This window comes from Halichoerus grypus, chromosome 6 (genome assembly GCF_964656455.1).
Source record: "Halichoerus grypus chromosome 6, mHalGry1.hap1.1, whole genome shotgun sequence".
In the NCBI taxonomy this organism is placed as follows: Eukaryota; Metazoa; Chordata; class Mammalia; order Carnivora; family Phocidae; genus Halichoerus; species Halichoerus grypus.
In genome coordinates this window covers 133101114-133128334 of record NC_135717.1, presented here as the reverse complement: position 1 = coordinate 133128334, position 27221 = coordinate 133101114, and the positions used below count along the sequence as shown (strand labels likewise).

Below are 27221 nucleotides of genomic sequence, written 5' to 3'. Positions count from 1 at the left end.
TTACATACACATACACACACACACACACACACACACAAGTTGCAGGTGATGTGGGTGTACTAAGAAAATGTGAACAGCCAGAGACCGCGGCAGCTGCTGGGAACGCGGCAGCCCCGTCTAAAGCGGACCCGGGCTCCTCGGCCACCGCTGCTGCCGCCTTCTCTTCCCCAGGAAGCAGCGCGGCGGCGGCGGCGGCTCCTCCGCGCTGGCGGGAGCCCGGCGGAGCGGAGTCTAGAGGAAGCCTCAGCTCCCGCCGAAGGGACCAGGCCTAGGATCCAGGGTTGCCGCTGCAGCCACCCAAGTACAGCGACGCTTTACGTCCCGTCCACCACCCTCCCCATACACACCCCCTCCCTCCTCCACCGCCGCCACCCCCCCTCCCCGCCCGCTCCGCTCTCCCTCTCTCGATTGGAGCCGAGACAAAAGCAACGGGAAGCGGCGGGCCAGGACGCTGCCCGCGGACCCCGGGCGCGGCCGGACCGGCCCCGAGGCATTCCCCAGCCTTGAGGGGGCCCCGAATCCGCCGCCCCCGCCGCGCGCCCCGCTGCCAGACTTCCGAAAAATTGCCAAAAACTCACCGCATGAATTTTCTTGTCCCGCGGATCCAAGATGGCGACGTATCCACCGCGGAGGCTGCTGGGAGCAAGACCTTTACCCTCTGACCCCCGCCGTGACCCCCGTCGTTCCGGCTTCACTCAAGGCGGCGGCGGAAGGTGGGAGCGGCGATTGCGGACGGGACAGGGTTGGGGGTGGGTAGACCGCTTCCCGCGCGTTCAAGAAGGGGTGGGGAGAGGCGCTTCACTCCCTCACCTTTTTCGCCGCGGCTTCCAGCATGTCTCCCACCGACTCACCGGGAGGCGCGTAGCCTCTTCGCAGCCGTTATAACGAGCAGGGCCTCTGCGGCTGCTACAGTTCCCCTGGGGCTGGGTTGCTCTGCACTGAGCACGGGCCCTGGGTCCGTCGCGGGCCGCGGGGTCCAGGGGCGGGGAATGGTGAGGTGGCGTCGGCCCGCCCTCCCTGGGGACGCGGAGCGTGTTTGTGTTTGTGTTCGTGTCGGACACCACGCCCCTCCCACGTCCGCCTGGAAGGGCCCCCACACCCACCCCACCCCCGACTCCCACCACCTGAAGCAAAACTGATCGCTGTCCCCTTTTCCTCCCTCAGCCCCCGCAACCTCCGGTGCTTGTGCACGCACTTCCAGGGACTGGCAGCACGTCACCATCACCTCCTGAGAAGTGAGTTCCCCTCTGCTGAAACCGTTGGTATTTTCTACTCACCACCCTTCCCTTTTTTTTTTTTTTTTTTTTTAATTTGGTGGGAGGGAGCTTATTGGGGAGCAGGTTTTTAAAAGCACTATTGAATGAGCTTGCGCTAGCCGAGTTAAATTTATAGCACTTTCTCTCGCTCGTACTCCCCAGTCCCCACCTAAGCTTCAGTGACCAGCTGGGCTGTAAGCAAGACCCATTGAAATTATGGTGGCTTTGGTGGAAACTTCAGGAGAGTGAAGTCTCTGTTTTTCAGAAAAACAGTTGTCACTCAGAATTAAATTTATGTTCTTTGAAATAATCTGTCTATATTCCTTTGTATATCGATAAACGCTTTCCTTTTTGTTACTTTTCGACAGTTTTGGACTTAAGAGTCTCTGCATGTGTGTTTTGAAATTGTGTAGTTTCATAAAGTGAATTGTTATTTTTTTCTATTTGAATGATAGAACTTATGAATGTAAAGTATAAGCCATTTGGAGTAAATAAAATTTCTACTTCCTTGGTGGTTTCTTTTATATAATGACTTTTTCCTTCCAAATAAAACTCATTGTAATCCAATTTAAAATTTATGATTGAAGGGCAGAGGGCATCTGTCAGTCTTAAGTGGCAAGAAAAATAAGCATATTATAAAATGAAAGGTGACTTTGTTATGTTTACGAAATGCAAGGTATTTTTACATATTAGTAAATGCTGTGTGAATTAATTTAAGCTCTGAATGGTGCTGATGTAGCCAGTAGAAAATATTTTGCCTGATTATTCATTTCATTAAACATTCTGCTTCGCTGTTTTTTACTTCAGGAAAATTCAAGGAGGAACAACATCTCTTTATGTCCTTTCCTCCCCTACCCCTAACAGTTCCTTCCTGCCTCTTCAGCATTCTCTTCTACTCTGTAAGATGGTGTGTTAGAAGACTGAATATGCCTCTAAGTATTTGTAATCCAGCTTCATCCTGTTCTCACCCTTCTCATTGCTTCCTTTCTATTTCTGTCATGTACCAAGCTCTTTCCGGGCTGTAGCAGAGACTGTTAGTTGTCCCTAAAATTTCTCCATTTTTTTAATACTAATAGACATGGACACATGGCTGTCCAGAATAAAGACTATTTTCCAGCCTCTCTGTAGCCATGTGGTAGTTCTGGCCAATGTGATATAAACAGATATGTCATGTGGCACCCCTTTAATACCATCCTTAGAATACAATCAGTGCACACCTTCAGTCCTTTGTTTCTTTTCCTCTTAATATCCTGCATCCTGGAATATGGATGTGATAGCCTGGAACTCTGTCAGTTTGGGCTCTAGGCAAAATCTTAAGCTGGTGGAAACCTGGGTCCTTGAGCCCCTTGTGGAGCACCATACCAGCCCTACACTCTATGTTCAAATTTTGATGTGAGGGAAAATAAACTTCTATCTTATTGAAGCCACTCTTTAGGGTCTCTTGTTCTCAATTGAATTTAATCTTAACTGGTACTCCATCTCAGGACCTTTGCACTTGCTATTTTTTTTTCTGCCTGGGATATGCTTTCTCTATGTCTGTATGGCTAACTCATTCTCATCCTTCAGGTCTTAACTCAGAAATCATCTCTGACGGGCCTTCCCTGGCCACCATATTTAAAGTAGCTCCTTTTCCCATTTATTCTGTTTTTTAATAGCATTTGTAATTTATCACTGTCTTTATTGTTTATTATATGACTCCTTTCATCCTACTAAAAATTTAAGTTACATGAGAGCAGGGACTACGTTTGTTTTGCTCACTGCATTATTCTCCACACATAGTAGACATTAGGTAAGTCATGTTAAATGAATGAGACAGTGAATAAATAAAGCAATGAATGGATGAAGTAGATTCTTATCTAAGATTAGGTAATCTTTTTTTTTTCTTTTTAAATATCTTGAAAGGTTTCCTTCACATAATGTGTAAAATCCAAGCTAGGAAGCAGCTAGGAAAAATAGTGCTAAACTAATGGAATATGTTAGCTTCCAATCCTGGATAATAAAGATGTATACCTTTTTTGGGGAAATTGATAAGACTATTACACGAAAAACCACTTAAGTGGTTTGGCATACTTGGCAAATCAGAAGTCAGTATCACATCTGGGGCAGAAATTTCCACTCTGTAGTGGTCTGATTTATTATGTAACTTACTGGATCTCAGATTCTTCATCTAAAATGTAGGTAAGAGGAGTGCCTGGCTTGATTGGGCATCCCGTTCTTAATTTCGGCTCAGGTAATGATCTCAGGATTGTGAGATTGAGCCCTGTGTCAGGATCCATGCTCAGTGGGGAATCTGCTTGAATTTCTCTCCCTCTGCCCCTCCTCCCACTCGCACACACTCTATCTTTCTCTAGAATAAATAAATCAATCTTAAAAAAATAAAAATAAAATGTAGATACAAATCTTAAGCTTTGAATGGTAATATAAAAGTTTAATAGTCCGACTTATGAGTGACATGTGTTATACATTACTTTGGTCATCAGGTGTTATTTTAACAAGTGATTATGTCTTGATAATACTGGCAAGGATTTAGAGAAACAGTGCTTCTTAAATGTCTGAGAATATAAATCCACACTTCAAGAGTGCAGTTCGACAGTATGTATCAGAAGCCTGGAGCATGTGCATTTGACCCTGAAATTCCTCTTCTAGAAATGTATCATAAGGAAATAAGAATATATGTAACAATTTTCTTTGCAAGAGTATTCATTATTGCATTGTTTATGAGGGTATTGGTTAAATAAGTTAAGCTACATACATATAATGGAAGAGTATTCAGCCATTAAAAATGATGTGGAGGAGGGGCACCAGGCTGGCTCAGTCCAGAGAGCATATCACTCTTGATCTCAGGGTCGTGAGTTCGAACCCCACATTGGATATAGAGATTACTTAAATAAAATTTCAAAAAAATGTGGAGGAAATTTTATTGACATGCTATATTAAGTGTGAAGAGAAAATTTTAAATGTAGAGTTAATCCTTGAATAATTCAGCGGATGGGGCACCTAACCTTCCTCCCCTACGTAGTCAAAAACTAATAGTGTGCTATTGACTAGAAACCTTACTGATGATATAAACAGTTAACACATATTTTGTATGTTATATGCTTTAGGTATTGTATTATAACAAAGCAAGCTAGGGAAAAATATTAAGAAAATCATAAGGAAAATACATTTACGGTACTGTACTATATTTGTATAAGTGGACCCATGTAGTTCAAAACCTGTGTTCTTCAAGGGTCAACTGTAATTCCAGTTTTGTGAAAATTTGTAAGTCTCCCAAAGATCTAACATGATATGCGCAAAGGGTTATTCAGCCTTGCATAAGTATTTTTATTTACAGCTAATTTTATTTCATTATTTCTATTTAATAGTTTTTTAATTTCCATAGAATAAAAATTGTGTATAATACTAATTAAAAGGCTACTTCTCTTTTTATAGAAACAAGTGGATAATTTGGGGCAATAGTACGACATACTCATTTGCCAAGCCTAATGTCTTTTATTCTTTCTTCTGCCCTATGCCCCACAAATAATTACCAATTCTTGTGTATATTACCTTCTAATTAAAACATAGTAATAGCAGCAACAGATGTAGCAGACACTTAAGATTCATAACATGCCAGGCACTCTTGTAAGCATTTTACCTATATTACCTCCTGAAATCCTTGCAACTACTTTATGTGCTAGAAACTGCTAAAATCTGTAGTACAGACTAAATTCTGTGTTAGATCAGAAAAAAAAAAAGAGGGGGTGCCTGGGTGGCTCAGATGGTTAAGCGTATGACTTCAGCTCAGGTCATGATCCCAGGGTCCTGGGATCGAGTCCCTCATCGGGCTCCCTGCTCAGTGGGGAGCCTGCTTCTCCCTCTCTCTCTCTCTTATGAATAAATAAATAAAATCTTTAAAAAAAAAAAAGAGAGAAAAAAAAGAGGACTGATGTATCAGGGATAATTTCACCAAGTGGCTGTTTAAATTCCATGTTGAATGACTGGTTAGATGTGGATGAAAGGAAGGGACGTTTTCAGTGAGGGGAATAACATGAGCAAAGGCAGATTGTATTTCCTAGGGCCGCCATACAAAGTACCACAGACTGGGTGTCTTTTTTTTTTTTTTTAAGATTTTATTTATTTATTTGACAGAGACACAGCGGGAGAGGGAACACAAGCAGAGGGAGTGGGAGAGGGAGAAGCAGGCCTCCCGCAGAGCAGGGAGCCCAATGTGGGGCTCGATCCCAGGACCCCGGGATCATGACCTGAGCCAAAGGCAGACGCTTAACGACTGAGCCACCCAGGCGCCCCCCACAGACTGGGTGTATTAAACAACAAATTCATTTCCTCACATTTGTGGAGGCTAGAAGTCTGAGACACAGTTGCTTTCTCCCCAAGGGCCTCTGTCCTTGGCTTGTAGGTGGCTCTGTTCATAAGCTTACATGGTATTCTCCCTGTATGTGAGTTTGTTTCCAGCTTTCCCCTTCTTAAAAGAACACCAGTCATATTGGCTTAGGGCATACTCATATGACTTCATTTAACATTAATTATCTTTTTAAAGCTCCTGTCTTCAAATACAATCACATTCTGAGGTAGTGCAAATTAGTACCTCATAAATTTTGGGGGAACACAACACAATTCGGGCCAGCTCAGAAGCAGAAATGAGCATGGGCCAGGAACTAGAACCAGACTAAGATAAGCAGAAGGAGGCTAGTGGAATTTATGTAGAATAAGGTGGCAGATTTTGGAGTGTTTTAAAATGCAGAATGTAGAAATGTTGATAGTTGGCTTTTAATAAGTCACTGCTAATCAATCCATTCCCAAGGTTTAGTTAGCACCACAAAGGAAAAAAATAAATAAATGAGGGCCCCTGGGTGGTGCAGTCGGTTGGGCATCTGACTCTTGGTTTCAGCTCAGGTCGTGATCTCAGGGTCATAGGATCGTGGAATCCAGTCCCACGCTGGGCTCCATGCTCAATGCAGAGTCTGCTTAGTTTCTCTCTCTGCCCCTCCCCACTGTGTTTACAAGCAGGAGCGTGCGCTCTCTCTCCCTCTCTCTCAAATTTTTTTTTTAAGTCAAATAGAATCATTTGTAGTATATCTTTTATCATACCCACTTTTATCACCTAACACCACCACTGTCATGTTGCAAAGATAATTACTTTAAATGATCTATGAATCAAAAAAAATATCTATGAATCATCTCTAAATTAACATGATGTAGGGGTGCCTGGGTGGCTCAGTCAGTTAAGCATCTGCCTTTGGCTCAGGTCATGATTGCTCCCAGGGTCCTGGAGTCTAACCTCGAGTTGGGCTCCCTCTTCAGCAGGGAGCCTGCTTTTCTGTCTCCCTCTGCCCGCTGTTCCCCCTGCTTGTGCTCTCCCACTTTCTCTCCCTCTCTGTCAAATAAAGAAAATCTTTTAAAAAATGTGATGTAATTTTTTCCCATTCAAATCACTTTTATACAATAAAAGTTTTTTCCCCACATCATGCAAAAGAATCAACAAAATACTTTTTATTTTGCTTACTCCACTACACCAACTGTTGAATGTTTAAATGCTGTTTTTTTAATAATGCCAATTACTCTGTATGAATTATAAAGTATCTTTCACTTAAAGTAAAATAACTCCCCCAAAAGTTTCAAGATTCAATGAATATATAATAGTAAATCAATTTAAAACACATGTAATCAGCCAGTACATTTTTTCTGGCAATGAAAAATTAACTGAAATCTGTTTAAAAGAGAAACAGGGATTAAGTACTGAAATGATAGTGGGAGTGAAATTAATGTATATATACACAATAGGTTGATGAAAGAATTATCTGTGCTTTTTAAATAGTGATGCATTTAGTGATAGTCATTCAAATGCTGAATGTTAACCTGTTTTGTAACTGAGGAACTTAAAGTGAAAATACATTCAGTATAAAAGAAAATGAAGATTATGAAGACACTGAAACAATAAAGATTATGAAATATATAGATCCCAGGAAAACCTTGGTCCTGGTAGAAGCAATCTAAACTGCTCCCTTCCCCCACTTCAACTGATTCCATCCTATTCAGTCCTCTTGCTCTCAGGAACTGTTTTATGTTTAACCTAAAATTTTTACATTGCTTTTTTGTTTTTGGATTTTATTTTTATCCCTTGAAACTTCCCACATTGCAAATTGTTCATGGATGAAATATAGAGCTTAGCAGATTTCTTTTTCTACAAAACTATGGTATAAACTTGCTCAATTTTCCATCTGATCGCTAATAAATGTTATACCACGGAATTTGTAAAAGAAATCCCTTAAGGACTAAATGTGTAGAGCATGCTGCAAAGTACAAGAAGTAAACAAAAAATGAGTATGTAAACCTACGTCTGGACCACCACAGTACTGAGTCCTGACAAAATCATAACACGGGAAAAATTTTTTTAGAGAGGTGTGGTTCAGGGGCCTCTGGCCCTCTCAGTCAGCGGAGCATGTGACACTTGATCTCCAGGTTGTAAGTTCAAGCCCTATGTTGGGTGTAGAGATTACTCAAAAAATTAAATAAAAAAAAAAAAACACAGTTCAGTCCTGAAAGGGTTAAGTAGAAACCTTAATATATTATTGTTTCTAACCATCTGTCACACATTACAGCACTTGAAAACAAAAGTCTGGCACAAAAAATTATACACATTCAGTGTACATCAGAAACCGTAGTTTTTGAAATCAAAAGTAAGTAACCTGGTTAATAATTGAGAAACATATTGTTTCATAAAGGAACTCTTTGTCAGTTACCTGGTTAAACATGAATAGTTAATTTAGTTCTCAAAAACTGCATTGGAAATTTTCTGTGAGTACCCATGATACCAGTTACATTTAAAGATTTATTTATTTTAGAGAGAGAGAGAGAACGAGCAGGAGGGGCAGGGGGAGAGGGAGAGAGAATCTTAAGCAGACTGCCTGCTGAGCGCAGACCCCGATGCCAGGCCTCATATCACGACCCTGAGATCATGACCTGAGCCAAAACCCAAAAGTCAGTTGCTCAACCGACTGGGCCACCCCAGGTGCCCCAAACCAGTTTCATTTAAACAAAATGGTTGTCACAAGTCTGTTCAGTAAGAGAAACAAATATTTCACTAATTAATACATACACCAGGATGCCTTACGTTGCCAAGGTTTAGGAAAACTCAGCAACAAGTTAAATATACTTGTGTTCAACTCTGAAACCTTTCAAAATATGCAGGGAATAAAGCCTTTAGCTCACCTTCCCAGTCTGTGACAAATTCAGTAGAACTAATGAAAACTGTCATTGGATCATCAACTCGGCTTCTATGCATATTTTTTAAATTGCATAAAATAATAAGAGCATAAGATCTAAAAATCTAAAAAGAAAAAAATAGAACAGGGGTGCCTGAGTGACTCAGTTAAGAATCTGCCTTTGGCTCAGGTCATGATCTCAGGGTCCTGGGATCGAACCCCATGTCGGGCTCCTCACTCAGCGAGGAGTCTGCTTCTCTCTCTGCCCCTCCCCCTCGCTCGTGTGTTCTCCCTCTCTCAAATAAATAAATAAAATCTTTCAATAAAAAAAATTAGAACATACTGTACTTGAAGCATTCACCATTCTAAAATGAGTCATTGTGAGGGGTGCCTGGGTGGCTCAGTTAAGCGTCTGACTCTTGGTTAAGCATCGGACTCTTGGTTTCCGCTCAGGTCATGGTCTCAGGGTCATGAGATAGAGCCCCACGTGGGGCTCTGCGCTCAGTGCAGAGTCTCTTTGTCCTTCTCCCATCCCCTCTGTCCCTATCCCGTGTGTGCACACATGCACATGCATGCTCTCTCTCTCAAATCTTTAAAATGAGTCATTGTGATGATGAATGACCAGCATCTCTAATAATGCCATAATTTGGGGAGGGGGATATGTTCCATTGTATGTATTCTTTTTAAGAGACTCTACTGTTTAGTTATAAAAACATGTTATTCTAAGGGCGCCTGGGTGGCTCAGTCGTTAAGCGTCTGCCTTCGGCTCAGGTCATGATCCCAGGGTCCTGGGATCGAGCCCCACATCGGACTCCCTGCTCTGCGGGGAGCCTGCTTCTCCCTCACCCTCTGCTTGCCTCTCTGCCTACTTGTGCTCTCCCTCTCTCTCTCTTTGTCAAATAAATAAAGAAAATCTTAAAAAAAAAAAAAAACATTTTATTCTACTTGAGAATCAAACTTAAGCATTTTGTGAAACCTCCTTATGTCTCCAGTGACTATCTCAAACACAAAAAAATTTATCTTCAACCTGTTACCTATACATTTCATGGAATATTTGACACTTAAAAATACCAAAATGACAATGAAATTAAAGGAATTTGGACAGTCCCTTAGGGTTTATTATATAAGAATTTCTCCTATAATTGTGTTTCCAAAGTTTTGCATTATTTTCATGGCACTTTCTGAACTCCATAGATTTTCTGTATCCTTGTAGAATTGTTTTCCAGATATAAACATAAAAGGATGCTTTTACTATGACCAGTTTTGAGGATAATAGAATAAATGCTTTCTCATCTGAATATATTGTTCTGTTCTGACATGGTATCCGTTTATTATTCATTATTCAAATGTGATTGGATCTCAGTTATGTGCCACACATGTGTTTTATTGTCATGTAATTCTCAAACTATGTGATATAGGTATAATAGTATAATTTCCTCCATTTTCTTGTATGCCACATGTATATAGCAGATCTCCAATTTAAATATGTGACCATATTTTGCCGTTCAAATATCCTTATCCTTATATTGAATTACTATTTTTATTCATCACCTTTGGAATGGATCACAGCAATGTTAAAGCTGCTTAGTATTTTGACCCAAACATTAAAGATGTTATTACCCTCCCATGCTTTTGTGGATCACTGTCTGTAAAAATAGCCTAAAAGGAAAACCAAATAAATAAGATAACCAGTGAGAAGAATATAAGATTTTAGAAACTAGAAAGTAGCTGCAACAAACCAATCAGCACAAGAAAACCTCAAACAGCAATTAGAGATAAAATAGGAGGTCAGTATTGGCCTGATAATAATTATAGCTACCACTTAATTTGGCATCTACTAAACTGAAACCATCATAATTACATTATTTCACTAAGCTGCATAACATGAGATAGGTAGTATTCACACTGCACAGATGAGGAAATGGAGGCTCTAAGAAAGGTTGCCTTCAATTATACAGATTATTTCCACCTTCACAGGCTTCACAGCCTGTTCTCTCTTTTTAAAAAAATGTAGTTTATAATATTGTGTATTTTATATTATATATATATGTGTATATATATAAAATATATAATAAATATATATAAATAAATAATATAATATAATAAATAAAAATACATATATTTTGGTGGGGAAACAGCCCATAGATTTCATAAGATTCTCTAAGTGCTCCCTAGTGAAAAAGTCTTAAGAACCACTAAAATTCACTGTTGGGTAGGCACCTAGGCGACTCAGTCATTTGAGCCTCCGACTCTTAATTGCAGCTCTGACTCTTGATCTCTTGAGATCAAGACCCGCATTGGGCTCCACACTGAGCCAGATAGATAGATAGATAGATAGATAATAGATAAATAGATGATTGATAGATACATAGGTGATAGATAGATAGATAGATGATAGATAGATAGATAGATAAAACCACTTCTAAACTAAAGTCAGACTTTAAAAAAAACCTGACTGGGTTCAGCGCATTTATTATGAGAAAAAAACTCTTAAGATATCTTGGCTGAATCAGTCAAATGAATAAATATGGAGAACCTACACAGATAATTAAAATTCTGGTTCAACTAACAATTATTGAGTTCCTATTATGCACCAGCCATACAGATTATATAGTACAGTTGCTCAATCTTGAATAATATAGGAACACCATATAAGAATTTTTGTGTATTCCCAATATGATAAATTATTTTTATTATAAAATTATCCCAATATGTGCTATGTGAACATAGAAAACTTGGTGTAAATCTGTGCTGATAGCTCTTTTTTAACTATTAAACCAGAAATAATAGAAATTAAGCTAAAATATTTGAAATTAATAACATTAATTTTAATGTAACAAAGAAAAAAACAATATTGCTTTGCTGAGCCTAAATCATCATTGGACATCATTAGAAATTAATACAGCACACATTTGTTTTAATTTGGAATATCTGTATTACTATATGATAATTCAAGTTTCCCACCAGTTTTCTCTGTTAAAATTTTTTTTAAAAATCTTTGTTCCAGAACCAAGCAGTCTCAATATTTGACCTTTACCTAGCATGTATGCATCATTCATTTGTTTGTTTTTATTCTTTATTATATCCCAGAGCAATTTAAGTTTTATAGCTTGGCTCTAACTCAGTTATAAACACAGAAACCTGGCATTCAAATCATGTGAAAGTATGTATTTATATAATGGTCTTCCCTGTGATCCAAAGTATAGTTATATTTTGAAGTTATTTTTGAAATGAGATTTCAAAACTAAAGGTTTTTGATGAGAAATCACAAATATTCAAAAATACATTACTGAATCACTGGAAATTTGAGAAGCAAAGGTTAAGAGCTTGGGGTTTTAGAATAGTTCAGAGCTGGAATTTTATCCAACTATACAGCTACTCTATATGAAGTAGCTAGAACTTATAATCAGTTAATTAAGGTGTTTTTAAAAGACTGCTTGGGAGGGGGGGTGCCTGGCTCGGTCAGTTGGTAGAGCATGCGACTCTTGATCTCCAGGTTGTGAGTTTGCCCATGTTGGTCGGAGAGATTACTTAAAAATAAATAAAATAAAAGACTGCCTAGAATAGAGGCGTACACCGTATGTCATAAAACACTTGTATTTCATCAGTGTAAGTAAGTTTAGTTCCTATTAGCTTCTAGATTTTAAAAGTTGTGCTATCTGCTAAACCTTTGACTGGTGATAGTGGTGATCTTGGAAAAATATTATCTCCATACCTTCTATTTTCCTTTTAATGAAACAGCCTACAATTAGCAAATCAGTCTTCATAAGCATAACCCACATAAGTGGACATAGAACAGTTAAATGGCAAAACCCAGAGAAACAGCCAATTATTCACTTACAAGTTCAGCAGCTGCTACTGAGGAGATATTTGTTAGTGTAGCATAAAAAGAAATCATAACACATAAGACTTCTAAATAGGAGGGAAGACCTTTTCTGGTAGCCTCATCCCAAAAGCTAGTTTTTCCTGCTAAAAGCCAAGGAATCTTTTTTCTCTTTTTCTTTCCTTCTTTCTTTCTTTCTTTTTCTTTCTTTCTTTCTTTCTTTCTTTCTTTCTTTCTTTCTTTTCTTTTCTTTCTTTCCTTTTTTCTTTTCTTTCTTTCTTTCTTTCTTTCTTTCTTTCTTTCTTTCTTTCCTTTCTTTCTCTTTCTTTCAACTCTTACTATAGTCGCAGAGGAAGGAGAAAGCCTCTATTTTGAATGAACCGACAGCAGACATACTTATTATACTTCTTTAAGTTGAAGAACTTGCATAGATCTATGTAGTTCCTTGTGGACACAAAAATTACAAAGAGGAAAAAGAGAGGGAGGGAGGATCCAAACTGGGTTCCTCAGACTATTTTCATGAGATACTGGTAAGTACTCTGTGAAAAAAAGGATCCCACTGTAAATTAAGCATCGGGAATGTTGAGTTAAACCAAGTAAAAGAAGTTTCATTATAGCAACATTTGCTGGAATTTTTAATATGCTAATACGTGTGTCTCAAAGTGCCTTAGTTGATTTTAAGACTTCATGCTTCACAAAACCATGAACTATCTAACTACATTTAAGAAAATACTTGAACGGCTTGAATTTTGGATTCCTGTAGACAGAGATTGAGGATTCTCCACCATCAACTTTGTTATAAGGAACTGGCATGGGATGTGAGCTGGATATCACTGTTGTTTTGAAGAGGACCAAATAAGAACTATTTCTCTTACCACTTAAGTCTAAGGTTTACCAATATATATTAAACAAGGACTGGCTGACATTTAATATCACAACAATACTATAGTTATAGCTGAATATTTTTATAGATCCATTACAAAAATGTTCCACATTTCAAGTTAAAATAACTTAAAAAAAAAAACCCACAGCATTAACTGGGTGTCACAACCAGCCCTATCACCACTACCACCACTACCACTCCTATCCACTCTTAGTCAAAAAACAAAAAAAGAGAGAGAGAGATAAAAAGGAGAACTGTTGGAGAAAGCAGTGTTTATGGACAAGCTGTTCCCAATATGTAGTTGGCATGAAGAGTGCTTGAAGAGAGTCACTTCTAAAGATTGGATTTCTAAAACAGGGGGAGACACATATCTTTTCTCTGTTGGACATTTGCTTAGCCACAGGACTTGCTCATCTCCTAGAGTGCAGGAGGAGAAAAAGGACTTGAACAATGATAGACTGAGAGGCCACCAGGACAGCAGGGAAGTAGCCCTATGCCCATCATTTAGTGTGGCAAGAATAATAAAGTTTCCTATGTGTGGTGCGAATCCCAGGAAAGGCTTGAGCCATTCTGTCAGTATGAGGGCTGACTACAGCAAGAGGGAACCATTGCAACAAGAGGAATGAAAGTGGTCCAGTAAGCTGGAACACAACTTTTGGACACTGTCACATAGAAATTATCAATACCCAGTTAATGAAGATTGCATTCTTACCCAGTCAAGTAAGGAAACATGTGCCCTTTTCTCTTTCAAGTAAGGAAGACCTTGCCCTTTTCTTTGTCCCTTCTCTTTGCGATAAACAAGGGCACTATATCTAGAAGAGGGAGGAAAAACAGGTGTCTGAGATCCAGATACTCCCCCACTCCCCCAAAGTCACTAGAGCTTTACCTGTATTGTGGTTGGTGGGTAAGTGGAAGAAAAGGAGGTGAGTTTCGAATTGAGCTAGAGGCTGAAGCTTTCAAGTTAACAAGACTGATTCTTTAATCTTAGGTTGTTATGTTTTAATTAAGTGGCTGAAAATCATAGAATATATATGTATGGTATCATTAAAGGAGCCACCCTCTGAAAAAAACGAAGTTCTACCTGGTATTGTTGGGGATAGTTATTGAAAATAATAAGGACATTTCTTATTTATTCTCTCAAGAGTTTGAAACATTTTAAGTATTTGAAGACAAATACTTAAAAACATTTATGCTTGGGGCACCTGGGTGGCTCAGTCAGTTGGGTGTCTGCCTTCAGCTCAGGTCATGATCCTGGGATGGAGCCCTGCCTCCTCGGGCTCCCTGCTCAGTAGGGAGTCTGCTTCTCCCTCCCCCCCCCCCCAGCGCCGCTCCTGTTCTCTCTCTCAAATAAAAAAATAAAATCTTTAAAAAAAATTTATGCTTACTTATAAAAAATGTGATTTCTCTAATTCTTCATCACTCTCTTTTATGAACATCCTTACAAGTATTTTAGAGGTGTATCCATAACTGACAGTTTTGGTGAAGATTCTGGGGTCCAGACAATAAAGTAAGCAACACTCTTTACAGAATGTAGTTTTTAAAGTCCTGCTCCTTTTTACATTTGCCATCCATGACAAAGACAGGCAGCTATGTCATTCAATCCTGCTATTGTCACCCAGCCCAGATTTTAAACCAAAAAGTAGGATTAAAGGGCAAAGGGATCTAAACTACCTCTTTACTTTTTACATTGGCCTTGTTTAAGTTTTTAAGTTAAATGAAATTTCACAGAATTTTAGGTCAATGTGTTTACTTCAAATTCAATAAAATTAATAGTTTCACCCAGAAAAGAGCGAAGAGTAAATCTAAAACTTGTATTTAATATGATGTAAGATTTAGGGGTGCCTGGGTGACTCAGTTAGGCATCTGCCTTCAGCGCAGGTCATGATCCTGGGGTCTTGGGATCAAGCCCTGCATCAGGCTTCCTGCTCAGCAGGGAGTCTGCTTCTGCCCCTCCCCCTGCTCCTGCTCTCTCTCTCTCTCTCTCTCTCTCAAATAAATAAATAAAATCTTTAATATGATTTAAGATTTAATCTTCCAGATCAGTAGTGAATTTCATTGATATTTGATGGAATAATATCTAGCATATACCTGTTCAAAACTTTTAACTATCTCACTCAATATGGTATGGAGCATGAAGAATTATTCTTTGTTTATTAGTGAGAGAATAATACAATACAAATGATTGCTTAGCAACTTCAGATCTGGGGACAAACAATTGGATCATTCTCATATGAAGAACAACATGAGGGCATGCAAATTCCCAGTGCATTCATGCTGACAAATATTTACTATGTCCCAGGCACTGATCCAAATGCAGGGAAATAGAGCAGTAAGGAAGGCAGATAAGTTCCCTGTTTTCCTGGAGGAGATAGACAATAAACAAATATTTATGATAATATTATGCAATGATAAGAATCATGGAGGAAATGAAGGAAGATAAGGGCTAGAGAGTGACAACGGGATAGGGTACTCTTTTCCATAAGGTGGTCAGTGAAGACTTACCTAAGGAGGTAATATTTGAGCAAGTGATCTGCAGGAAATGAGGTTGCACAAGTTCATTTGATAGACACGTGATTTTGGTGTCAGCTATGTTAGCTATGAATTTAATATTGCTTAAAGACTCCCTATATAGACAGGTAGGGAGACAGGTAGACAGGTAAGTAGATAGATGACAGATAGATAGATATAGACATATGTATAGATTCAAAATCAACAGCCCCCTCCAAGAAACACAGTTACCTTGTCTTTACAAAAAGTACCATATTGCTATGTATAGTTATATCTTCATAGAAACTGATTTTTTGTTGCTTCTGGTCTCATTCCTTTCATTCCATTTTAATTCAACAGATCTTTATTGAGTGATTGCTATGTTTCAGGCTTTATTATAGGCTCTTGCCACATGCCAGTAAGTAAAACAGATGAAGATCCCTGACTATGTGGAGATTACATTCTAGCAGGAAAAGATAGATGATAAATAATAAACATAATAAATTATATACTGGGTTAGGAAATGATTTATGCTATACAAGAAAAAGTAGGCCAGAGAAAGGGAGATACAAATATGAGGAGGAGGATAGGTTTCATTAGTAAATAGGCTAATCAGGGTGAGTCTCAATGAAATTAGACCAGAGCAAACACCTGAAGAGGTGAGGGAGATAGCCAAGTGCCTATGTAAGGGAACAGCTCTCATTGACACATACCTACAAAACACACATATACTTGTGCTTTTGCAGTCAAGGAAGTTACTATTTTTTTTCCAAAACTCATTATTTCTTTTCTACTCCACGCCCCACATGGAGCCTGATGTGGGGCTTGATCTCAAGACCCTGAGATCATGACCTGAGCCAAAATCAAGAGTCAGATGCTTAACCAACTGAGCCACCCAGGAGCTCCTCAAGATTCATTATTATTTTAGCTTATAAAAAATAGAGTGGATATGATATACCTTCACTATATATAACTACTTGAAGGTGTAAATCTGTTATGTTTTATCTACTTAAATGATAGCCATGATAGATAGATACAGTTTTTATCATCTGAGATTATGAAGTACTACCATTTTATTTTTTTCTGAAGCATTACCATTTTAAAAGGCACTAAAAAATGGCATGATTAGAAATGTATATATTTTTATATACTGGCATGTGTAGGTCACACAGAAAATATACTATATCTTTTCTTTCTTGTTCATAGGTGCTGGTGTTAAAAGTTATGTTAGAAATCCAAAATAAGATAAACTGGAAAACATGATAGATGACTGACTTCGTGCTATAAATTGAATGCAGGCTTAACAAGCATTTGTTAGTATGAGTAGTTAGAAAAAATAGAATTTTATGAGTTCATTCAATAAAATTAAAATAATTTAGATTCTTTCATCTTATTTTTGCTTCATTCCATCTGTTTTCCAAGTATCACTAACTTTATTATAAATTTGTTTAAAGTCAACCCTCATCAATTTATATGCAATGTCTGTTATTCTGCAAAGTAAAATCTTCTAATCTTTATGTTCCTAAGACATGACTAAATTTTTAAAAAAGTAACTAGACAATTACAATGAGTCATAAAGATAAAAGTAACAATATTTCTCTTCCATTTTCAAATTGCTTCCTGTTTTAATTTTTTAAGGACAAAATTATATTTCAATCCATTGGTTTGTACTTTTGAATCAGTATTAACAGGCAACTTTTTCTAACTTTAATTTTTTTTTTTAAGTAGGCTCCACACCCAATGTGGGGTTTGAACTCACAATCCTGAGATTAAGAATCGCATGCTCTACTGACTGAGCCAGCCAAGTGCCCCAACTTTTTGTAACTTTAGATACCATATCTTTCACTGAAAGGTCACAAATGTTTCATAAACTTAAACATTTTATATACTTCTTTTACTAACATGAAAATAGCATGTTTGATTTTCTAAAAAAATTTTAACTAATTTTTTTCATAAAACTCTTCCTTTCAATCCCAGTCTACAGTGTTCCCCTTCCTATTCTGAATTTATTTTCTTAGCACTTATTTAACACTTAGTAGATGCTGTCTCCTGTCTGTTTTAGCTCCCAAAAACAGACTATGCATTTTCCAAGGACAAAGATCCAGTTCTTATTTGTCAACATAATGATTTTTCATAAAGTAACTGTTTCACTAGCACTTTTTGTTTGATTGATACATGTATAACTTGTATATCTCAATATTATACTATTGAGATATTGTAATTTTAATAATATGTATTTGGTTTCTATCCCCATTCCTGGCAGAGTTCCTAAAACCCTTAGGCATTTTCTAAGTGATAAGAAAGATAAAGTTGTCTTGTTAATCATAAGGATCCCCTGTAAACCACACCTAAGACTATGTTTATGAGGTGACTTTTGGAAAGCCCCTAAGGATGGGGGCTGGCTGCCAGGGGAACCTTGAACAGAACTTTCAGCACCACCACCCCCCACCCCCCCCAACTCCCCCCAATCTCCAGGGAGAGGGGAGGGGCTGGAGCTTGGCTCAATTACCAATGACCAATGATTTAATCAATCCTGTCTACTGTAATGAAGCCTCCACAAAAACTCAAAAGGATGGGGTTCAGAGGGCTTTCAGGTTGGTAAACATATGGAAGCTGGGAGGTTGGCGCTTGCCCTCCCCCCATACCTTGTTTTTTGCGTCTCTTCCATCTGGCTGTTCCTGAGTTGTATATCCTTTTATAATAAACTGGTGATCTATTAAACTGTTTTCCTGAGTTCTGTGAGCCACTCTAGCAAATTAATTGAACCCAAGTAAGGGATTGTGGGAACTTCAATTTATAGTGAGTTGTTCAAAGCATAGGTAACAACCTGAACTTGGGATTGGCATATGAAGTGGGGGCATGTTTGTGGGACTGAGCCTTTAAACTATGGAATCTAATGCTGTCTCCGGGTCGATACTGTCAGAATTAAATTGAATTGTAGGACACCTGTTGCTGTCCACAGAGAATTGGAGAATTGCTTAGTGTGGGGGAAAAAACCCACACATTTGGTGACTAGAAGTGTCAGAAGTGAAGTGTGAATGTTGTGTGTGTATGTATATATATATATACGTACATACTATAATGTACAAAGTTTGAAAAGTGTTTATATAGTATGCCTCCCTTAGCTAGGAAAGGAGAAAAGTCAAGCTTTCCACCATTTTTCCTTCCTCTGTGGCATCTGGGATTCTATTACCTGAAAAAAAATGTGTAGCCAAACTGGTAATCATCAGCTTTTAGATATAAAAAGTTGGTCATGAAGAGTATTAAGTTTAGCCCCAGAATGTTGTTGTTGTTGTTTTTTTTTACATTGACTCCAAAATGTTTCTGCTTTTTTTTTCTTTTTTAAGTAATTTCTAAGCCCAGCATGGGGCTCAAATTCATGATCCTGAGATCAAGAATCTCATGCTCTTTGGACTAAGCCAGCCAGGCACCTGGTTTTTGCTTTTATATCAACAGTCTAAAGATTCAAAAGATAAGCAGATGAAAGGGCGGCATTCTAATTTTTCCCCCCTAATCTGCATAAATGTTAAACATAGCAGTAGAAACATTCTGGCTATTAAAATAGGAGCATTGTATTTTAAAAGCAACCATGAGAACTCTGCTGTCTGATAGACTTAATCTTTGAGTAACTAGGGTAACACATCCCCTGTTTTTACCCAACTACACATGCCCTCAGCTACTGATGCTAAACTAGATCATATGTCAGAATCAGTTGTGTCTAAGATGTCCTTAGGAAAACAAGTTAATCTTTGACTCCTACCCCTTAATCACTCTAGGTCCTTGTCATTGATAAGTACTTTCTTTCCTGCAGGAGCACTCCAATTCTATGGGAGATTGGGGATGGGAGAAGATAAACCCCAATCTTGGAGAAATCAGGTACTACACAAGTTCTCAAGGCCTAGGGACCCAACAACTTTAACTATAAATATTATAGAAAGTTGAAGAAGGACTATTAGCCAATTAACCTGATGCAGAATAATGTGATCTATAGACACTGTGCTCCTTCAGTTTTTCCTGACCAAGGGCAACATTGACCCATTAACTTTGGGCAGAGCTGGAGGTTCATGTGAAATTTTGAGTTTAGAACCGTAGGTAGTGGAGACAGATTGAGCAGTTCATACTGACTTCCAGCTTCCCAGAATTTTTTGCTGCCATATTTCTCCTCACTATGCCTTTCTTCTACCTACACACATTCTCCATGGAAATTTACTTGTTCTATATATGATCTTCTCAAAGCCAAACAATCCTTACTTTAAAAAGGGTATCAGGTAGTTAGTTAGTTAGTCTGATTATACAACCAAGCACAGAGGCCTACACTCCTGCACCGGTTGCATGCCCATGAAACTGGCCCTCTGTAGAAGTGCAGGATGTGTAATGAAAATTCTAGAAGTCTACTGCAACAAACGCAACTTCTAATCTTTTCTGCAAGAATTCTTAAGAATTCTTATGCTTATTAAGGTTTTATTTGGGAAGTTATTTGATGATATAACTGTAAGAGTTGTCATTAGCATATTTTCCCATAGTCCCAATTAAAATGTATAGATATGTTAAAAATTCAGAAATCAGTATTAGTTAAATTATAATTTTTGTTATTTTCCTAATCAACAGATATAAATTCAAACTTTCTAAGAAGAAGTTTTTTTTCAGATTGAATAAGAGGATGAAATTTTAATAAGTGGCCCTAGGTCTTATTTTCTATAAGTTAATGGTATCAGCTATGAATTATCATAGTTTCAGTAGAATATTCTTTGACCTCATTAATAAAAAGTTATGCTTTAGCAAAGGAACCCTAGTGTTATGCCAAATAACTGCTTCGTTGGCCTGATTATTAATAATCACTAGACAGGGCACCTGGGTGGCTCAGTTGGTTAAGCAACTGCCTTCGGCTCAGGTCATGATCCTGGAGTCCCGGGATCGAGTCCCACATCAGGCTCCCTGCTCAGCAGGGAGTCTGCTTCTCCCTCTGACCCTCCTCCCTCTCATGCTCTCTGTCTCTCATTCTCTCTCTCGCAAATAAATAAAATCTTAAAAAAAAAAAAAAAAAAATCACTAGACAAATAACTAGGGGGAAGAAAACCACACACATTTCACATTTGTCAGACAAGCTTATGACTGTGGAACCTAAAAAGTACAGCAGGTAAATCTCAATGTGCTTAATCAAGCTTTTGTAGTTTACATATTCTAATAATGTGGAAACTGAAATTTGACCAAGAACCTTTCAACTTAATCTATCACAACAGATTTAATAGCCCTTCTCTCCTTAAAAACTTTACAACAGTTAAGAAAGCCAAACTAACTTGATTTTTTTTAGACTTCTGGTTTGGATTTTTAGGTTGGCCACCTGATTAGTGGATGAAATTGATAAACAGATAAATTCTCATTGTGACAGTTCTTAGTAAAAAAATAATAATAATAATGGCTATGTAAATACAGACCTTAAGTTTCAACCCTCCTAAATTGCTCTCTTTAATTTTACAACTTATTCTTGGCCTTGAGAAACTGGATCATTGAATGAAAGGTCTTTTCATGTTACCCTCTCTCTAGCAATCTACTATGTGCCAGGTGGACATACCTCAGTTAGCAAAACTCAGGAAGCAAAGCTGCTTTATGGAATCAACTCTAGAGAGAGTGAGGCAGGCAATAGACACTAATACATAAGCAAAATTTTGTTATGTTAGATGTGGTTAAGTACTAGGAAGAAAGAGAAAGCAGAGAAATAAAGGGAGTTCAGGGTAGGGGTGTGTGTGTAGGGGGAGGGTTGCAATAATAAATAGGATAAAAGGAAGTCCTCCCTGAAAAGCTGACTAAATGAAAACCTGGAGAAAGAAAGAATATGAGTCATTAATGATCTGGGGGAAGAGCATTCCAGGCAATAGAAAACTGTAAATGCCAAGTCCTAGGGTATTCAAGGTCCAGCAAGAAGACCTGTAAGACTGGAAAGGAATGAGCAATTGGTAGTGCAGTAGGAGACAAGCTAAGGGAGGTCAGGAGGTGAGAGAGTCTTGTGGAGAAAGGTGCAGGTTTCAATGACATAGTCTTTGTAAGTTATCTTGGTAATTTTGACTTTTACTCTAACTGAGATAACAAGCCATTGAAAGATTTGGAGCAGAGCGGGGACATGATTTATTTTGTTAAGGTCTGACTGAGCAGGGCAAGAAGCAGAAGCAGGGAGGCCAGTCAGGATGCTATAGCAATAGTCCAGGTTAACAGAGATAATGACTTGGACCAGAGCAATAATAGAGAAAGTGATGAGAAATAGATTCTGAAAAAAAAAAAAAAAAAAAAAAAAGAGAAATAGATTCTGAATATAGAATAAAGAGCTCCCAAATCTATTTAGTTTATCATTGATTGAAACATTAATTTGTATAATCATTTGTGTTATATATTTTCATGGTAAAGGATGATGATCATTTCCCATTTAAATATTTTCTACCACATAATATTAGTGGCTGCATAGTGTAGTTTGGATATAGCATAATTTAGCCATTGTATAGCTAGAACAATTTATTTAATTGGTCTTCTGTTGTTGATCATTTAAGTATTTTCCAGTTTTTCTCTATTGTAAATACCATTAAAATGAACATCCTCATTGTTATATCTTTGCAAATATAATTACTGCATAATTTAGGGATCTCTGCCTGTTGATTTTAAGAATTACTCCACTAAATTTGAACTAGAAAGGAGAAACTAGGAGAGCCAAACTATTTATAAACCAACAACTTAGGTTGATTTTTTTTTTTTTTTAAGAAATCTCTACACCCAGCATTTTGTTCAAACTCATGACCTCAAGATCAAAAGTCACATGTTCTACTGACTGAGCCAGCCAGGCACCCCTTATGTTGGTATTTTTTCAGCTACAACCATGGAAAGAAGATTGTCTACATCAGATGTGCATTGATAGAGCTTAAAATATTAAAAAAATATTTGAATATGAAATATTTATAAATTCCTACTCAAGGTTGAATGAACATTCTGTATTTCAGAATTTGTTTTCTATTTCTGATAGACTTAGTTGTTACTAGGAACAGATGACCAATTACAAGAATTGTCACCATTTTAACATTCTACATGAACTGTAGCCAGGCTGGATTTTTGGCACCTGAGCATTCACATCCATCTGTTTATAGGGCATTATGCCCACTCATGATATTTACGCCAGTTTTAAAAACTCCTGTGTAAATCAAGATAGACAATGTATATTCTTTGAGCTATAAATATTCTATTACTTAATCTCTTTGAATTATGTTTTTAGAAAGACCTTTAATCACTTACTGATTTAAGATAACTTTCAATTAGGCATATATAGAAAGAAAAATATAAGAAAATTTTAACTTTATTAAGTAATAAATAGAATACCAACTTTTTTCAACATGAGAAAGTTGAGATTAGAAAAAGGGTGATAGGGCGCCTGGGTGGCTCAGTTGGTTGAGCGACTGCCTTCGGCTCAGGTCATGATCCTGGAGTCCCGGGATCGAGTCCCACATCGGGCTCCCTGCTCAGCGGGGAGTCTCCTTCTCCCTCTGACCCTCCCCCCTCTCATGCTCTCTCTATCTCATTCTCTCTCTCAAATAAATAAATTAAATCTTTAAAAAAAAAAAGAAAGAAAAAAAGAAAAAGGGTGATGACAAATCCTTTTAAAAAGTTTTGAATATACTATTTGAGGGAAACTAACATTTATTTGGTACCTGCTATGTGCAAGGTGCTTTTAAACATCATTTGTTTCTATAATTTTCATAATAATCTTATGAAGTAGGTATCATTATCCCTACTTTGCACGTAAGAAACTAAAAGAAATGACTTACCTAGGATCACGCATAGGAAATAACTAAGATAATTTCAAGCCCAGTTTAATCTGACTCCTAAATTCATGCTCTTTTAGCTATACAACACTATGTAAGGGGTTGGGATTCAAACATCAGGGTGAATTTACAAATCTGTGATGTGGATTGAAAGTGGTTTTTATGAGTTAAAAAAAAAATCAACCAACCAAAAGATTGTTTTACTCTTAAAACTCAACTAAACATTCCATAGGTGTGAAGGTATACATTAGCTCTCATTATCAAGAAGGCAATACCAAATAGCAATTAATTATTTTTACTGTAAGAGAATATCTACTCCCTGAAAGAAATAATACATTATATGTTAATTTAAAAAATGTTTTAAATGTAAATAATAATATAATAATAAAAAGAGAATATCTACTTATACAAAATAAGAGGAAAAAACCAATCTGATGAACTGTTTGCTTCCCTATAGATCGGTGATTTTTACACTAAAAAAAAAAAGCTATTTATTTTCCCCAAACAAAAACTACATAAAATAAATGAGAATGGTTGAAACAAAGGTGCAAGTGGGAGGTAGAGGCCATTTGTTCTCTGTCCAATTTCCTCTCCCAATATTGCCGTGACCTCTGAAGGAATGCTTATAAATCCCAGGACTCAGAATCTCATTTAAATCACCCATGTTGTGGCTGGAACACTTGGTTGATCAGCTTATCTTTTGAGTATTCAACTGATTTATTTTGGTTATCTACCAATTACAGTAAAAATATGACTTGAAAGTGGTAAGAAAGTTCCTAGGGCAATAGCTAAGAACTTTTTATTTTATACTGAATTGTCTTTCCTTATTTCTCCCAGTCAAAATCAACTAATTAATTTATTTCAAATGGTTTTGAACCTCAACTGAATGCCAGGCACTACCTTGATTTCTACCTTCAGGAAGCTTAGGATTCTAGTTGGTAGAGGCAGATAATAAAGAAGTGAAAAAATCAAATTGTGCTATTAAGAAAATAAGTGTTTTTAATAGAGAATTGTTATTATGTATTGGGCTACTTTATTTTCATCTTATTAGTAAATGTTACTTATATTAGGTTAAATGTGTTCCTCAAAAGTTCATATCCACCCAGAATCTCAGAGGGTGATTTTATTGAAAATATGTTCTTTGCAGTTATGGTTAGTTAAGATGAAATCATATTGGATTAGGGTGGGTCCTAATCCAATGACTCCTGTCTTTATGAAAGAGAAATGGAGACACAGATAAACAGGGGAGAAAAACGTATAAAGGAGATAGATTAGAGTGCGGATCTGTAAGTCAAAGAACATAAAAAATTGCGAGCAATCACTAGAAGCTAGAAGAAGCAAGGAAAGATTCTTCCCTAGAGCCCTGGGAGAGAGCAAGGGCCTTGATTTCAGATTTCTAGACTCCAGAACTGTGAGAGTAAATTTCTGTTTTTTTTTATTTAAATTCAATTAGCCAACGTATAGTACATCATTCATTTCAGATGTAGAGTTCAATAATTCATCAGTTGCATATAACACCCAGTGTTCACATGACCTCTCCAATGCCCATTACCCAATTACCCCATACCCCCACCCATCTTCCCAAATTTCTGTTGTTTTAAGGCACCCAATTTGTATTAATTTGTTATGGCAGCCCTAGGAAACTAAAATGCTACTTTAGATAGAATAGTTCAGAAGACTTCTCTTAGTATACAATAATTTATTTATTTATTTATTTATTTACTTATTTGTTTTTAGGCTTTTATTTTTAAGTAATCTCTACACCCAACGTGGGGCTCAAACTCATAACCCTGAGATCAAGAGTCACATGCTCCACCAACTGAGCCAGCCGGGCTACCCATCTTTGCATATGACTTTTAAATAGAGACATAAATGATGAGAATGACCCAGCCAAGACGAAAGACTTACTGGTGTTATTTTATCTGAGTGGTAAATATTCCACAGGTATTTAAATTACTAGTTCTAAAACAAAGTTATTATTTTTCCCCTCTCTACACATATCTTTCCTTTGCAAAACTATATAAAGTAGATATTAATATCCCCACTTTTCATATAGAGGTTAAGGAATTTGGACAGCTTCACATGTGTAGGAAGTGGTAGAGTCTAGATTCAAACTCAGGTAATCTGGCTTCAAGAGCCTAAATTTACCAGATTATTCTAGCACTATCTCTCAAGTTTCAGGCAACATGCTTTAATTCTGTCTACAGGCTTTCAGGGTTGCCCTTTTTGATATTCCACTTAATCTAGTCTTACACGTGGAATGTGGCTCCTCTCTTTTGTCTCCTACTTATATTAGTAGTAATACCAATGATAATCATGACTGCTAAATTTATTGAACACTAAGTGTGCCAGCTCTCTTAAACCAAGCAACAACCCCATAAGGTAGCTATTATTATTATCCCAATTTTCCAGATGAGGTTTCTATGGCTTGAAGAAGTTAAGTAACATGTAGGATCTTAAAACTAATAAATGGCAGACCCTTGGCTGGTCAGATCTGACTTCAGAACTCTCGCTTTTTAAAAAATTTATTTTTTAAAACAAGACATAGCTTACATATAGAGAAATACACACACTTAAATATATAGTTCTGTGACTTCTGATAAGCTATACACCTGTGTAAAAATCATCAGGATATTCTGAGCTCAGAAGGCTCCGTTATGCTTCCTCCTAGAGATAATCTTACAAAGGTAAATTCTGCTCTGGTATCTCTCACCATGGACTAACTTTGCCTATTCTTGAATTTTCCAAAAGTGGAATCATCCAGTATATACTCTTTGGTGTCTTATTTCTTTCCAGAATCTATTAATGACCATGTTCTACTCTCGCCAACAAGATTGCCAAGTCTTCTGCCTTATTTTCCTAGGCTTTTGCTAAGTAATTAATGTTGATAATGTAATAAACTAATTCTTGCTAAAATATTGGGTGAAAATGGTTTAAGTTACTTTTTTCCCCAAATAACTTATTACTATTATAATGGACCTTAAGCCTAGAAGAATGGGTGTTATGGAAATTCTAAGCAGAGTCTGAGAGACTTTTTGGAGGGGGAATAGAGAGATTTTGTTTTTCCTTAAATCTGAATTCATAATTTCTTAACTAGTATACTAAATATGTACCTGTAAAATTTCTTTCCAAAATGCAAAAGTGGAATCTGTGACTTCAATTCAAATACTATAGAAGACATCTTAGATGCATAAAAAGAAAGGTTAATATGATATAGAAAAATGAGCATCGAAGTTGTCAAAAGTTTTGTGTTCTATTTCCTCTTGTGCAATTTACTAGCTAATTACCTCACTTAAGTCACCTAATCTCTCTGAGTCAGCTTTAATGTGGACATAAAAAAATTTGCCAGGCTTGACAGGATTGATGTGACGATCAAATATGAAATAAGCTAACGTATATTAGAGTGCTTCCTAAAGTCTCATATATGATACTTCCCATATACATACATATAAAACTTTACAATCACACTTCCATAAAACAGCTAATAAAATAGTGAATATGTGTAAAATTGCATATTCTGACCATCTGATGTGATAGGAAGTCAGCGAAATTGTTTTTGGAGAACTTTTTAATTTGATAACCTAGACTGTCAATTGCTTAATTCAAGTTTGTCAGATCTCTAAATGAGTTGAGGCAATTTTCTTTCTCCTTGCCTTTGATCTTGCTTTTACGTTTCACCTCTCCTCAGTTCTAAATTTTGTTGGAATGCAACACGGAAGTTTTTAGTTTTAACTCTTTCCTTAGAATTTTTTGTATAGCACATCTGTG

The 27221-nt window shown here is 37.3% G+C and overlaps 2 protein-coding genes across 9 annotated transcripts in view; one reads left to right on the top strand and one right to left on the bottom strand.

Annotated features, from left to right (window-relative positions):
* CNOT2 (CCR4-NOT transcription complex subunit 2) overlaps positions 1 to 710 on the bottom strand; it is a 118679-nt gene extending 117969 nt beyond the window's left edge. For 3 of the 5 annotated variants that reach the window (XM_036119297.2, XM_078076282.1, XM_078076284.1), the window contains exon 1: positions 579 to 670. In XM_036119297.2, the coding sequence (XP_035975190.1) occupies positions 579 to 583 (5 nt within the window). In that variant the 5' untranslated portion in view covers positions 584 to 670. Of the gene's footprint in view, positions 1 to 578 lie in introns of all 5 variants that reach the window. The other 2 variants (XM_036119299.2, XM_036119305.2) reach the window with 2 other exon arrangements.
* LOC118555510 (uncharacterized) overlaps positions 603 to 27221 on the top strand; it is a 213133-nt gene continuing 186514 nt past the window's right edge. For 2 of the 4 annotated variants that reach the window (XR_013449274.1, XR_013449273.1), the window contains exons 1-2: positions 683 to 713; positions 1165 to 1235. Coding sequence is in view for 2 of the 4 variants with exons in the window: in XM_078076286.1 (XP_077932412.1) it covers positions 610 to 713; positions 1165 to 1235; positions 19466 to 19530 (240 nt within the window). In the remaining 2 variants the exon portion in view is untranslated. Of the gene's footprint in view, positions 714 to 1164; positions 1236 to 19465; positions 19531 to 27221 lie in introns of all 4 variants that reach the window. The other 2 variants (XM_078076286.1, XM_078076285.1) reach the window with 2 other exon arrangements.